We start from the raw sequence: 16,830 nt of genomic DNA, 5'->3' as shown, positions 1-16,830 counted from the left end.
GATATTAATGTCCTGTTGTATTATTAGCGAAAAAATCCCTATCACAATTTTCATATTTTTCACAAATTAGAAACATTCTTTGCGATCCTATATTCTGAAACAATCATCAGAATTGTAAAATTTATTTTTAAATTAGGAAAATCATTAGAACACTCTAAAATGTCAATATTTTTGTTTTAGAAGTTTTTATTTTTCAATTAGATAGGAAAGTAAGTATATTCAAATTTGTTTAACACAAACATTTAAATTGTATTATTAAATGTATCGGTAAGCAACTTTTGAGAAGTGAAAATTAGAACTTATGCAGTAGTTTAGAAAAAATACACATTTATTTACAAAAATTTTATATTTGTTTCACAAAATGTTAAAACTAATCTCTTAGAATTCAGAAAAAAAAAACAGTTTTTAAATTTTTTTTTCATCACATTTATGGCTATTTTTTACTGATATTAAAACCAGACATAATTTCATGCTTTTGTATTTAGTTTTTATTGTTTATTAGTCTTGAATATAAGTAAAGCTGTAAAAAATAATTCAATTTGCTGTTGCAAAAATGCTGTTTTTCTTGTATTTGAAGAGGGAACACAATTTTTGAATTATGTTATTATAAGTGTAGATAATGAAAATTTTCTATTTTCAGCAAAAACTTTACTGGTGGAGGAAGCATCAAAGCTTCCGGATGTTTTGTCAGTAAATGAAATTTTCAACATTCCACAAGAGGAATTTGAGTTATCGAGAAGTCTTCACCAATTGGCAGATGAAGAAATGGGAGACGATGAGGTTACTGAGGACATTGCCACTCAAATAGAAAGTAGTATTTAGAGTTGTAATCAATTTACACGATTGAATCGTCTAATATTTTATATCATTTCTTGAGACTATTTTATTTCATCGCTTAGATAACTTATACAATATACTTAGAAGGGCTCTTTAATGTAAGATATTTTAAAGCTACAGTTATATAAGTCAGATTGCAGTTTCTATATAATTATAATCAGTGCCGGATTCCCCGTTAGGCCATGGCCTGGGACCCCCATTGATTAGGAGCCCCCTTAAAATGGATTTTTTGAAAATAAATTTAAAAATATTAAGAAAAACAAAAATTTTTTAAAAAAAAATTAATTTTAAATTTATATTAATAGAATACAATAATTTTCTTACATAGTGTTAATCATATTTATTTATTACTTATTTTAGTTGTTTATAAGTATTATTATAGTCTATGTATTATAAAATTTATCAATGTTTTTAAAGTTCAAATTTGTCATTTTGATTTGCGCTCGAAAAAATTGAAGGCAATACTATAGTGAGCTGAGATTTTTTTAAACAAGTAGCAGAGAGTTTCAAAATGTAATTAAATTTTTTCAAAATGTTATGATTATTTTTTAGTTCTTATTTAACAAAATAAAGTAAAATTTAATTTATTATTATTTATTTTAATTTTAAATATGCTTTCTTANATTGCAGCTTTGGCACTAAAAAAAATTGAGCAATTCACCCAGAAAGTAAATTGTGTTTTTTTGTCGTCTGTAAAATATTTGATTATGTGAAGAGTAAATCGTACTGATTAAGCAAGTATTTGGTTATATTATCAATGGTTTGCAGTAGATAATCCAAAAAATAGTTGGAAAATGTAATCTGCATCTCATTCTATTATGTTAAAAGAAAGAAAAACTGATCACTGCAGAAAACGTGGCATTGTTCGAACACTGTACTAACAAAAATTAAACGGTATATGATAAGACATAATTTCATCTGTAAAAGACAATAAGCTAAATTTAGAATTTCTAAATAAAAATCAAAGATAAAGTAAATTCTCCAAAATAATAATTATTGCATTTATCTTTATGGAATCATATTTAGAAATGTCATTAAATTATGTAATGACTTGTAACCATTATGGAAATATTAAAAAGGTTCATATATCCTAATTGATTTATAAAAACTTCATTACCCTATAAAAAAATCACAATAAAATAGAAAGTTCGTATTATCTGTTCGTAAATCTTTAATAATATAATAAAACACAGTCTTTCATTCAAGTAAATGTTAAGTTTAATAATAAAAAAATCTGTTTAAAATATATAATGTATTTGACAAAATAAACAAAAAATCAAGATAAGATGTAAAAATATATATACAATGCATATCAAAATATACCAGTTTAATAATAAAATAGAGATTATAATATGCACATACTAAGTTTATATATACATAAAATGCAGATAAGATAATAAAAAAGTATATACATATAGTTATTAATATTAAAACATATTTAAAGGAAGCAATGAGGATTATATACAAACACATAAAAAAAAATTATTAAAATCTGATAAAATACATTTAAATAATCAAGTTATCAGGCATTCATTAAATTACCCCCTAGATACGACACTATCTTGCCAAGACAACTTATTTTTTGTGAAAAAGTCTTCAAATCCCTCGCGGATATCGCGGACTTTATTTGCATAGCTGTTGGTAGATATACTACCAACAGCATCCCAAGCGCCAGTAACACACTCTTTCCTCCACTTTCCTGGAATTACATTACCATCCACTTCAGTGTCGGCAAAGTTAGCTGGCACATAATATTTTTGAAAGACAGTGGAGTTCCTTTCATTCCTGCTTACAAAGTTGTGCAGACACACTATGGCTTTGACAATATTTTCAACTGTTTTAGTCCCAGCAAGAATCGGTTGTCGCAAAATTCTCCAGCGACTGCTGGTGATTCCAAATGTATTTTCAATCATTCGGCGGGCCCTGCTCAATCTATAGTTAAATGCTGCCCTTGATGGAGTAAGACCTTTTCCTGGGTAAGGCCTCATTATGTGTTTCTTCAAGGGAAAAGCCTCATCGGCCACAAAAACCAATGGCATTGGAGTTGTCCCACCATTTAAACATTTATCAGCTGGGAGGTTTAAACTTCCATCAAGGACAGCTTTCCCAAAGGCCGAATCGCTGAATATGGTGGAATCACCCTGTTTGCCATAAGCTCCAATATCAACATACGTATAGCAGTATGTCGCATCACATACTGCCATTAACACCATACTATAGCTCCCTTTATGATTGTAGTATAACGAGCCGGAGTTTGCAGGAGCTTGGATAACTACGTGCTTTCCATCCAAAGCACCAACACAATTGGGGAAGTCTGTGTATTTTTCAAAGCCTTCTGCTATTTTCGCCCATTCCTCTTCATTAGGCGGTGATAAATAAAGTGGACTCAGACAAGTCCAGATGGCTTGACAAGTCTCTGCGACAATTTTTGATACCGTACTCACGCCAACTCTATGGTTCAAGGCCATACTCTTCATAGAGTCACCACTTGCAAGATATCTGTAAAAAAAGATAATAATGCAAATAAAATTATAATAATAATGCAAAAAATATATTTCAGTTTCCGAATATATAAATACATACACACTCACCCATATATGTATGAGTGTAAATATAGATATGCATGTGTATGTATAGTATGAGTGTATATATATATGCATAACCCAGTCAGTATATGTATGTATATATAAATTTATACATCTTTATTAAAGATAACCTCTGTTTCATTCAAATTTTCATAATTTTTTCGTCACTATTAATTAATAGAANCCAGATGGCTTGACAAGTCTCTGCGACAACTTTTGATACTGTACTCACGCCAACTCTATGGTTCAAGGCCATACTCTTCATAGAGTCACCACTTGCAAGATATCTGTAAAAAAAGATAATAATGCAAATTAAATTATAATAATAATGCATAAAATATATTTCAGTTTCAGAATATATTAATACATACACACTCACCCATATATGTATGAGTGTAAATATAGATATGCATGTGTATGTATAGTATGAGTGTATATACATATGCATAACCCAATGTCAATGTGTATATATCTTTGTGCGTGTGTGTATAACAACTAAAGCCTGAATTCTGGCCGCTTATTGTTTTTAGTAAATTATTAAAAATTTTGAAAGTTTTAATATGAAAGGAAATTATAAAGGGAGCTGGGCTGCTCATAAAAATTAATGCATATGCTTAATCAAACAACAGTTCCACAGAATCAGAGCTAAAGAAAAGTTAATTTTTAATATCAGTTGTTTTAATTCATTATTATTCAAGATATAAAATATATTGAATTAAATATAATCACATTCTTGTCTGAGGGCTTTCGTAGAACTACGAGGCAGGGGAGTTCTTACCGTAGACAAACTATATATATATATATTTGTGTGTGTCTGTTTTTGCAAGTCAGTATATGTATGTACATATAAATTTATACATCTTTATTAAAGATAACCTCTGTTTTATTCAAATTTTCATAATTTTTTCGTCACTATTAATTAATAGAAATAATTTTTATATAGTTTGATTCTTCATTAATCACTTTTTCTTCTATGTATATCCAGACAGTCAAATGTATATCCAGTTTAAAACAAACTACACAACCAACTACTGATTGGTTGTATAGAGAAAAACAAAACATACATTTGGAGTTAACAATTCTAATGAGTTTTTAATGAGCAAAACTAAATTATTTAAAATCATTTGTTATCAAGAATAAAATCAGACAATAGTACTTACCGGAGAGTAATGGAGAGCCTTTCAGATGCTGATATAGATTCTCGGTAGTTGGTGTCACTTTTCGCGATACTTGGTCCAGCAATCGATAACAGAACATCAAATATTTTGGGGTGCATTCTGAAATATTCAAAGTAGCTGTCCAAATCATTCAGTCTCATTTCTCTAATGAGGTTTTCTTCATGTCCCTTTTCTTTTCTATTTTTATTTAAATCCTTAACCCAAACAGTGCGGTTGGAATGCAAAAGATGAGTTAAATAATACCGTCTGGCTAGCAAAACTTTTTTCAAATTTGCTCTTTCCATTTTAATAAAAAGAACTTTTGCACTTTCAAACAAAACAAAAGTGATGAAATGAAACAAGAGATGACGCAGCCGTATCACGTGAGCTGAGTATCTTCGTATCACGTGAGTATCTTCTGAGCGTGCGCGAGAAAAGAAGCAGAGTCGTTGCCAATTACCGGTATGAAAGACCTTGGCAACAGATACGAAGCAACGCAACAGATTTTGATCTACGTTGCCGTTTCGATCGGTGGAGATCCAGCTTAATACTCCCACACTTAATAAGTACATGAACAAGAAAACTAATAGTTTAGGTTTAATATTCGAAATCTAAAGGTATAATTTTTGTTTATATGATATCATTACATATATGTTAGTATGAAGTGGTAAATAAATACATGTACTTGATAACTAAATATTTAATATAACAAAAGTAAATTAGTTAGGACAAAAACAATAGAATATAGCGAATATGGAATATAGCGAACAGAGAAGAACGTCTCTTCTCTTCAAACATCAACATCGTACATTACATCTCGTTACCTATACATCGTAATAATCTCGTTACCAGATCGTCATTGTCTTTTCGTTTATTACAATATAGTCTGGTGATCAGTTATCGCCATCTGGCGGCGTTTATGGTTATGTTCAATTCCATGGCCTTAACGTCTCGGCCTTCCTCAATTGGAGCCGTCCTCGGCTATATCACTATTCAGAAAAATTATTAAGAACTCGTACCACATTCGACATCGTTGATTCGTCAGATGTCCTGAGAACCTGAAAAATACAAAAAACAAATGGAAAGAAAAGTGCATAGAAAAGACTCTTTGCAAAGACCTCAGAATTCGTCGTTGGTCATTTGAACTCGTCGTTGCCTTTTGCTTCGTATTTGATTTTTAAAAAAAATAAGAAAAAAAATGTCACTTTCGGGATTAGTGTCATAATCAGTTCAAGGTGTAGTCATAATTAGTTCAATCACAATTTTGAAGAGAAAAAAAATCACTCTTCATCTGTTGGCCACTTTTTCATAAAGTCTGCTGCTGTCGAAGTGAAGTTTAGACCATCATGTTGTCTAATTTTTTCCACCTCATATCTATCATGTAGTTTGACAGACTTGATTCGGTAAGGTCCGTAGAACTTTGGTCGTAGTTTAAGACCTGTGCCAAATTGGCAATTAGCGCATATTAATAGAGGGAGTTGTTTTCCTTTGTTTTAAGTGTTTCCTTTGCATTTAGTTTGCTTGTCAAATCGCTGTTTGACCGGCTTAATGTGAGTTTTATTTTCTTAAGTTTTTGTTTGAATTTCTTTCCTGAATTGGTTTTATGTATTTCATGTAATTTTTCCTGGACTTATAGAAAACCTTCGGGGTACTGGGAGAGTTTCTTTTGACATTTAATTTTGCCTCTCTCTCACTAGAAAAGGTTTTGTTTTATGGCTTCCGAGGCCCGTACCCCCTGAAGACGTCGGCTTCGGTGGTCATATTTCCATTTTTATTTCCTTCCTTTTCTTTATTTCTATATTTATTCTTTCTTTTGAAAATTCTGCTGCTTTTAAGTGCGTTTCTTTCAAAGAATGTTTTGTCAATTTAGAATTAAATATTTTGTATTCTTTGTCTATTGTTAGAAATTATTTTGAATCATGATCAGAATAAAACTTTATTGGTATTGTAATAAAAATAAATGTATAAATTACTGAGCAGAACAAAACATTTATAAGCCAAAAACTATGTTTTATAATTATATTTCTTTTTAGTCTATGCATGTCCATGGGTATCAACAATGAGGAACAAAAGTGTGCTCTAAAAATTCCAACAAATTGAAACTTTTAGTTCGCTGTTATTGTCATTAATTTTTTATTCTAAATAATTATAAATAATGCTACTTTTATGTCATATTGCATCTTCTCAAATTCACTAACTCGGCCCATAAGTGGCCTCTTTTAATTTAAAGCTACAAAACAATTAGCATTACATAATATAGAACCCAAATTCCATAACAATTCCAAACCTTTTACCTGCTAATTAAAAATAATTTTTAAAAACTAAAATTGATTAAAAAGTTCCAAACTAATTTAAGGGAAAAAAAGTGGTTCAATAATATATTTCATATTTATTTCGGTTTATTGATAAATTATACCTTTTTTATAATGTTTGTATATGTTGTTTTTTTAAGTTCATACCGCAAATAAAAAAATTCCAAGATTGAGAATGTCAATAGTGTTATAGATTTAGGGCTCCATGCAGTCCATGCTGCAGTAATGAACAAAAACTCACAGAAAACATGGTAAATAAAACATACGAAAGTAGATTACAAAAAAATATTAAAACTGAACAATTTTAGTTCGTTAGCCAGTACTTACACCGGCAAAAAAGAAAAGTACCAAATTTTATAATCGGATTCCACCGCAAGAATGCATACAATGTTTATTGACATGAATGTGATTCAGTGAAAATTTAGGTAGTTGTGGAAAAAACTTAAGTCTGATTAAAAATTTAAAAAAAAAAAAAGAAAAATTGCTACACAATTTTTACATTAAAAATGTGTTATAACACAAATAATTTTGTATGTCAATTCATTTATTAGTTTGAATTCCTTAGTGGGAATTTAAATTTAGTTTTATAAATTATAAGTATTTCAATAAATTTAAATTTTTTATTAACATAACTAAATATAAAAGACATTACATAGAATATTTAAAATATGTTGCATAAAAAAAAAGTAACAACTGTCTAAAAATAATAATTAAGGAAAACGTTTTTTTAAAGTCGGAAAGATAGCTTCTTTCCAAAATTTCACACTGTCATTAATAAGTCTTTCGATAAAGTTATAATCATATTCCACTTCAAAGATGCTTACATCATTAGATGTTTCAAAATTTGCATGTGCCACGCAAAACAAACCTTTATCTTTTTCATGCATAAACATTTGCATTTGTATCTGGGCTGCGTGTTTTGGTTTGATTATGCCATCGGCAATGTAGTTTTTCAGAGTAAGAACATTTTATTTCTAGGACATATCCTTCACTCACGCCATCCGCAGATGCTCCAAGAACAGGAAATTTTGGTGACAATTTTATTCCACATTTTTTGAACTTTAAATTTCTCTCTTTTTCGACAACTTTTCTCACTGAGCTCTCTAATACTCGCCCTCTCGCCATGGCTTTTGTGTCCTTGATCTTACGGGCACCCAAAATAGATTCCTGCAACGATCCATCAAGGATGTTACAGTGGCTTGCTTCATGTATCTTCGAAGCAGTGATTCGAGCATGACGTAGTTCGAACCACAAAGGGTTTTTTACTTGCTCTGCAGTACTTATTTTAGCTTCCCTGCACACTGAGTCACTCATCATTAAACTGCAATAGCTTAGAAATTCATCAGGATTAGCATTAAAAAAATCCATTGATAAAAAATGCAGTGATAACTTATCAACTCTTCTCTCATCACGGAAATATCTGGCGATAGCTGTGTCCTCCCTACCCAGCATTTTACTTTGAGTCAATATTGCTTGTAAAAAGGACCCATCATTTGTTGTGTCAGCTCTGTCTTTTGGAGTAGGGATGTCCCTAGCTTTCACAAATTTAAGTTTTGTGCCTACTTCAGACAACTTTGCCTTTTTCCAGTACGATTTGGCTGAAGTAGGAGACGGCTCCTCACTCCGCCTATGCACCCAGGTGATAAGAGACACTGCATGCTTACAGCCTCCTATAAAAATAAGTTGGTTATATTTTAGAATTCAAGCAATGAAAGCACAAAACATTTTCGAATATTAAATTTCATTATAATGACAAAAATAGGGGGAGAATTCCATATCGTGATTTATCGCAACTTCCAGACAGCGGCCTGCAAGAAACTAAAAATAAAAAAAATAAAAAAAAAAAAAAATCACAGAAAAGAACCCATTTGAAGTGTATAACCCATATCCACCCCCAGGGAAATATCAATTTTTTTTTTTTTTTTAAATCCATATAAAATCTATTCGGCACTTTGGCGATTGTAGTCTGCGCGGCAGATCACAATATGGAAATATCGCCCAAAATAGTACTGATTACTTAGTTTGCAAAGGTAGTGTAAAACAAAAGGAAATATTTATTTGGGTATAAAATTCATATTCTATCACTTTCAAAGGAAATGCACTTTTTGCAATAAATTTTGAAAGTGATAATAATTTTCCAAAAATTACAAACTTCGAAACACCTGAACATACAAAGAAAACACATGTTTGCAACAAATTTCTTCAATAAATTGAGAACAATACAATGAAAAGAAATTTGAGAACATACAGGTAAACAGGAGATAGTTGTGAAATACAGTAATCTTCGTTAAAAAATAAAGAGACTTTGCAGGTATTATACACATACAAAAAACAGAATTTAAAAAAAAATTTTGTTGAAACAGTACAAGTTCTGAAACTAGTTCTTATTATCAGCTTGGTTAGAACTTGAAAATTTTAAAAAATTGATCAACTGAATTTTCTCATAAGTCCTAATAGTTCAGGGGTCTGCCCAGGTTTTTCTAAGAGATACCGATTTTGTGAAAATTTAAAAGTATATTATAAAATAAACACCAAAATATGGATTTATTGTTTCCTATGGGATGCAAAAATAAAACTTTAAAAAAAAGTATTTCCTAAAGTTGAATTTGTGAAGGTACAGCTAAACGGTAGTAAATTTGGCCCAGATATACCCCTGGGTAATCAGTGCCCACTAACTGTATTTCTAAAAATAAAAAAAATTACCCAATGATGCAGCACAATCTTTACATTCTGCGAATAAAATCTCCTCGTCTCTCTCATCCACTATTAATTCCACAGAGTATGGTGTTGTTCTCACTTTGTGTTCTGGAGTCACTTTTGCTCTCACAGTGCATATATTTGCCTGTCGCCTGACTTGCACATATCCTATGGCACTGTCTCCATAATTTTCTCGTCCAGATCTTAAAATTTAAATTAAGTTTCATTAGAGCAAAATCTATTTTATTGATATTTAAATTACAATTAAATTAGGTAAAAAGAAAGGCAACAACATATAAACCAACCATTAGGTAATATCAGTCATTATGCATTATATAACCTAACCAACATAAACTACAAATTTAATATATTTCCTCAATTCTGTAATAAATTAGATTAAAAAGAAATGCAACTATAATATGTGACATAAACCTTATTCAGTATTGAAATAGTTATAGTTTTACAGTTATTATAGTATGCATTACATCTTAATTTTAATGTATCATATCAATTTTATGAGTATTTTAATTGCAATTAAATTGGATAAAAAAGAAATGGAATCACAGGTTACACAATCATTATATAATATCAATCCTTATATGCTATACAATCATATATTCATTTTTGTTTTAGTTAACATAAGTTAAAAAAGAACAGAATTATATGTTACAAACCATTATAAAATAAACTAATTTTTTTCAATAATCTGTAAGTATGTTTACTTTATATATGCATACTCCACACAAAAAGATTATCTGCAATTGATCGCTGTTTACATTTTGGTAAGAGAATTTGAAAACAAAATAATTGAATTTAAACATTATATTACAAGAAAAATTGAAATTTGTTAAATATTATTAAGAAGTGTGCCATTTATCTTCATATTTTAACCTAGAAATTCATAAATGAGAACGATTATAATATTCTAGATATCACATGCACTAGCATGTATTTTTAAAGAAACATAAGCATAACTCGACTTTTAATCTAACTTAAGTTTAGCTAAAGTAATTTTACGAATTATTTTTTAATTATATATTGCATAAACTTATTTTTTAAATTAGCAAAAGAAGTTTACTTACCGCATCATTTTCACACCCTTGATTTCTGCACTAAAGAAATCTGGATTCTTTCCAAAGAAAGAAAACAAAGAAAAGGAATCTATCTTCGGTAGATTGTCCGACTGACCTTTGACAAAATCTTTTTCCACTTGCATTGTACTAAAAAGTTACTACAATTTACTCAAATAAATGAAATTAATATGTAAACAAAGTCACTTTTCTCGATAGAAAACGTGTCACGTGATGTTAGTTTCGTTTTGGGCTAATTTTAAGTTAAAATATTTTAAAATTCGGGGCAGTTTTTTAAATTCTGAATTGATTTTAGAGAGTTTTACGATATAGACTATTCAAAAAAATCAACATTCTGCGATTACCCGAAGCATGCAGGTTCCTCATTCTCGGGGGTCGGCGAGCGTTACCGAGCAGGGGGCGGAGTCTCCTAGTATATAATGTAGGCATATGGATGTTACTGCTTAACCTACTCTGGAGTAATTTGGTTAAAACTGTTTCTAATACATATTTTAATATGAGCATATTGTTTTCTCCTTCTAATTATACACATGAGATAATACAGGAATATTACAATAAATAAAAATGATAGATTCGATTGCACAAAATTAATAAATCCTACACCATTAACACTGAAGATTTGTGACTGAATTAAAAGTTTAAATGAGGAGATCTCTATACAAATAGGCTATTTTCAAACATCGATAAAGACTATGTCAGAGATTTCTTATTTTATGTAATAAGTGATGGAAAAAGATATTTGCCCAGAAAACAGAGTAGTTGTGTGCTTAATATTTAAAAAAAAAAAAAAAAATTAAGATTTTTATTAAAGAGTGAAAATTATTGTTTTAGTAAATAATTAGTAGTTTAATAAGTTTTAGTAATTGTTTAAAATAATTTGTTTATGAATATATTTAAGTCTATGTCATCCCTCAACTGCTTAAAAAAAGAAAAAAAAACAGTGAAATAAAAATATCTTTTTTAACTTGAAGTTGAATCTTATATTTTTAAAGGCGTCTCAAGATTGTCATTCAGTTAGGGAATGTGGAAATAAACATTATTTGGTTTTGAAGTTTATTCCCGTGAATAAAATAAAATATTTTCTTAAACTATGACCATAATAGGAAAAAAAACAGTTATTGGTGTATTTTTAAAAAAATAAATAATCTGTATAGAATACGACATCACAAGAATGTAGTAACCTTGCATTATTTGCTTGAATTGAATAGCATTAATTGCTTCTGAAGTTTATTCCATTAATAAATTAAAATAATATGTATTTAAATATCTCACTACAGGGTGTCCCAAAAGGTCGTTTACAAACTTAACATGCTGGTCTGTCATATCATGATGAACAAGATTTACATAGGAACTTGTGTCCGAAAATTAAAACTGAGACCGCTAGAGGGCGATAAGTGCAGGTTTGGATGAGGAGAAAAAAAATGATATCGATAGCGGTGTTAATATGATTTTTATTATAAAACATCATTACATCACAGCAAATGCTCAAAATTCCTTCCATTCGCCACAATGCACGTTTCACAGCGTCGGCGCATGGATTCACGAACCCGTTCAAATTGGCCAGGAGTGTCACGGACACGTGCTGCCGCTTCCGCGATCCTGGCGATAAGATCCATGTCCGATGTTACAGGTGTCTCGTACACTATGGACTTCATGTGTCCCCACAGGTAGAAATCCAGGGGAGTCAGGTCGGGGGATCGCGGCGGCCATGGGACTGGTCCGCCTCTACCGATCCAGCGATTAGGATAAATCCTATCGAGGTATTCTCGAACAGCGTAGCTAAAGTGGGCAGGCGCTCCATCATGCTGAAACCAGATGTTTCGGCGTGTAGCGGCTGGAACGTCACCCATCAGATCCGGCAAAACTCTTTCTAAAAAAATGCGATAGGTATTTCCGTCGAGGCGTTCAGGTAGAAGGTAAGGGCCAATCAACATGTCACCGATAATACCAGCCCAAACGTTTACGCTGAAACGTTGTTGATGTGCATGGGCACGTGTACATCTTGGGTTTTCATGCGCCCATACGTGCATGTTGTGCAGGTTCACGACACCATCCCGTGTAAAGCAGGATTCATCAGAAAACAAAATCCATGATGGAAAATCTGGCTGTGCGACCCGCTGTTGCAAATACCAGCGTGAGAATGCAATGCGTTTGGGATAATCGTCAGCGCACAATGCCTGTACTTTTTGGAAGTGGTAAGGGTGTTGCATGTCATCGTGCAGTATGCGCATTATGGTGGAACGAGCTACACCCAAGACACGTTCGCCTTCTCGGAGACTTCTTTGCGGGTTGATGGCATACTCCTGTAGCACGGTTTCCTCTACGACAGGTGTGCGTGTAGCACGTTCTCGACCGATGTGGCTACGTGCTACGAAAGCACCTGATTCACATAATCAGCGGTGCAATCGTCCAAACAAAACATGACTTGGCTGACGTCTGTTGGGGAAGCGCTCAAGGTACGTCCGCGCCGCGGCTCGTCCATTTCCATCAGCGGCGCAGTATACGTAATGCATGTCGGCCATTTCTGCGTTACTAAACTCATTCATCCTTCTCCTTCAATGTCCACACCTGAAATGATTGTTTTTCCCACTCTCCCGTTTTCGTGCAATTATCGCCCTCTAGCTGTCGCAGTTTTAATTTTCGGACACAAGTTCCTATGTAAATCTTGTTCATCATGATTTGACACACCAGCATGTTAAGTTTGTAAACGACCTTTTGGGACACCCTGTATAGGAAATCGATATTTTAATACTTATCAAATTTGCTTATTCAGTTTCATTTTTACGCACTGAAAAACTTGTCCCAATTTACTGATATTTGTTTTGCAGAACATGTTCACCATTTTTAAACAAATAATAGTTCCTTAGATCTGAAATATTTTAAATCATTACGAATGGGGGAATATAAAATATGAATATCAAATTTCTTGCTCTATATGAAACCTATTTAAAGATTAAAAACTTTACCAACTTTATTCATAGTAACAGCGTTACAGGTATTAATATTAAAAAAGTAAAGGTTGAACAACAAAAGCATTAAAATTTTTTGCATTTGTAAGTGCTAAGAGTTGCGAGCAAGGGAATGAGATTTCATAATGTTAAATTATTAATAAAAAAAAATTATTTCAAACTTATAATAAACTGAAGTGTAATCTTCTAAATATATTTTGAACAAATAACTCATTCATATATCTGGGGGGGGGACTAATAATATTTAAGCTTTATAGTAAACTACTCAAATATCAGCAGAAAATAACCAAAAGAATGAGTTAAAAAAAATTTATATTTCGTTGTAATTAAAAGAATTTGTAGTATTTATTAAAATTTTTTAGAGCCGTTCAGTTAGGATTGATGTTTATATATGTATTTAACTATCTCATCAAAAAGAAAATGGCTATAGTACATTAGGGTTTCTTAAATTAAAATGTAAGCAAGAAAAATACAAAAATTAGTGAATCTGTAATATGATAGGTATTAACAGAAAGTTATTAAGTGTACAAATTTTATGTTTAAAAAAAAATTTAACAAAAAAAATAAAAGTTAAATTAATATTTTTTAACCTATTGTTTTCAAAATTAACTAGTGTGACTTAGAGTTTGGTCTATTTTTGCTAATACTTAATTTTAAACATCGTTTTCTTTTTAGAGAGTTGATTATTTTGCCAGGAGGCCGTCCGCCTGGAACCCTTGTTTTAGTGCGAGTCAAGCCTACTCACCGTCTGAAAATTGAAGTCGATATTTTTCTGTCTCGAAAAGTAGATTTGGAAAACATCAGTTGGTCAAAATCATCGGCTGATTTGTTTTTCTTTTTAAATTTGTTAACAATATAATTAACTTTTCTTTTTTTTTAATGTACTTTGACAAAGAAATTTTTTTATTCTATCTTGTTCTACAGCCATTTCATTTTTTTCTTCATCATTAGCATTTTGATTAAGAGGATCAATTTCCATGTCAAAGGTTTCATTATCTTGATTATTTTCTGCTGATATTTCCTCCTCTAGTAAAGGAAGATTGGCAGTATCTCTTTCCGTAAATTCAGAGAAAAAGGAAGAAGGGGAACACTTATCTCCTAATGCTAATTTCGCCAATGCATATTTTTCCCCTGCTGAAATGGGAGGTGCATTGAGCAAAGAAAGTTTTTTTTTTTCCTTAAGGAAAAAGCATTGGTGGTTGCGAAATGTCCCATGCATTCCAGTTGGGCAAGTGCAAACCCCTAACTCAGTGTTAATAGTGTATGATTTATTACATCATTTTGGCTCTGCACCTCAAACAAATTTGGTGCACACTCTCGCACATTTTCATCTTCTATGGATTTGCTCTTTTCATATACTGATTTAAATATTAAATCTACATTTTTTCTGCGAGAGTGTGCATATTCCAAAAGTTTTCTATTTAAAAATTTCTCCCTAACCTCTAGACAAAATTCAATCAAAGCTACTACATTAAAAGCCTTGGTCCTATTTAGAACAATATCTTTAACTATGCGAATCGTTGACTCGGCATAGTTGTTAGTAGTATTATCCCTGGTTAATGATCTATCCAGCTGTAGAAGCATACATAACCTAAAAAATAATTAACAATAACAATTTATTTAAACTACTCTTTTATTGTAATGGAAGTAAAGTTATATCTAAGAATTATAATTGCATATATTTCTTAATTTTACAGGGTAAGTCTAAGACTGTGGTATTTAAATAAAATTATTTTCTATTCCACAGAAGTGTATCTGAAACTGTAATTATCCTTGGATGATTGATGCTATTTTAAGGTCATCCGTTATGCTAGATCTTGAGTGGCCCTAAGAAGCTAAGGATGGGTATAACACCCAGAAGCTAGTTTTTAGTTCGAAACAAAACACCAAAACCAAAGCACTAACTTCACTTAAATTTAAATACTAGACCAGACCGCTATGATTTTCAATTAAAGAACTGTACGAACTTGGGCTGTAAACTGACCCGAATGCCTTAGTAATTGGGCAGTTTTTTTCCCTTCCAAAATTTACTGTATTAGATGACAGGTTTTACTTCAAAAGCAAAATAATTGTAAAGTATTGTCGTTTAAACAAAATAATTGTATTGTTATTGAAAACTCCTTACAGAAATTTTTTTTTTAATATGCCGAAGATTATTTTTTTACTAATTAGCTTTTAAGGGTTTTGTATCCTAGTGATAATGTATAAAAATTATATATATATATATCAAAATTAGACATCCCAATTAATAAACAAATTGTCATCAAACAATATGTAACTAAAAATTGTTCTGATATATTTCTTTTATTTAACAATAAAAGTTAAAAAAATTTAAATTAGAAAACAATAATTAAACGATGACGACAACCATTGAGAATATTAATGCTATTTTTCAATACTGCGAGGAATACCATATTTTTGAACATTTTGTTAGAAATAATTTGTTAGAAGTGCTGGTACACAGCTGTTATCATCAACTCATTTCTTACAGAAAGTATAAACAGCAAAAGTTTTCATATCCTTTAGTTGTGATTTTCTAGATCTGTGTGCGGCTTGACGTTATGAGGTGAGAAATCGTAGCTTTGAATATGGAATGAACCAGCCCTTCTCTATCTACTCTTTAGCCCTCAGTTATACTAGTCTTTTTTTTCCCCCAAAGAAATCCAGGTGTTTTCAAATCATGGTGAGTGCTGGAATTGAGGCTTCCCTTATGTACATAAATTATGTTCTGAACAAAAGAATTAAATGAATGCTATGAAATATACAATATAGTTTTAATATAAATACAGTTTTAATTTATTTTATATACCTATTTTAAACATTCCTCGCATTAATCTATTGATGTTTAAACAGAAATTGAAATATAAATCCATGTATGATACTTACATTTTGGAGAAATTTCATAAGTCTGGGTCTTTCTTCTTTCTGAACTTGACTATTTTTAGAAAATAGCCAACGCCATTCTGCTTGAGCCACATGATAACGGCATAGTAGTTGTGCACTTTATGGCCACACTGATGCTAATGCTGTTTTCTCAGCAGTCGAGTCATCTGTCATGAATATGGCAGGGAACTTGAAAAAATGTGAAATCGTAGTCCTGTAAATGTGAATGCTTCACGCCCTTTCTGCACTAAAATGCCAAAATATATATTATATATATATCGACTGATTTGATTTTTTTA

General features: G+C 31.1%; 2 protein-coding genes across 2 annotated transcripts; both read right to left on the bottom strand.

Moving 5' to 3' along the window:
• Positions 1-2,375: 2,375 nt before the first annotated feature.
• Positions 2,376-4,884, bottom strand: LOC107449978 (uncharacterized). Its single transcript, XM_071183956.1, has 2 exons — positions 4,583-4,884; positions 2,376-3,336 (listed from the first exon to the last, which is right to left on the bottom strand). Exons 1-2 carry the CDS (start codon positions 4,882-4,884, stop codon positions 2,376-2,378), a joined length of 1,263 nt encoding a protein of 420 aa, XP_071040057.1.
• Positions 3,607-9,798, bottom strand: LOC122271922 (uncharacterized). The gene is made up of 3 exons (XM_043054655.2): positions 9,595-9,798; positions 4,583-8,561; positions 3,607-3,709 (listed from the first exon to the last, which is right to left on the bottom strand). The coding sequence occupies exon 2, from the start codon at positions 8,341-8,343 to the stop codon at positions 7,771-7,773; it is 573 nt and encodes a 190-aa protein (XP_042910589.2). The 5' UTR covers positions 8,344-8,561; positions 9,595-9,798; the 3' UTR covers positions 3,607-3,709; positions 4,583-7,770.
• Positions 9,799-16,830: the final 7,032 nt, after the last annotated feature.

The sequence above is a fragment of the Parasteatoda tepidariorum genome, chromosome 8, assembly GCF_043381705.1.
Source record: "Parasteatoda tepidariorum isolate YZ-2023 chromosome 8, CAS_Ptep_4.0, whole genome shotgun sequence".
NCBI classification, from domain to species: Eukaryota; Metazoa; Arthropoda; class Arachnida; order Araneae; family Theridiidae; genus Parasteatoda; species Parasteatoda tepidariorum.
The sequence above is the reverse complement of the archived record's forward strand: the minus strand, read 5'-3'. Positions and strand labels throughout refer to the sequence as shown.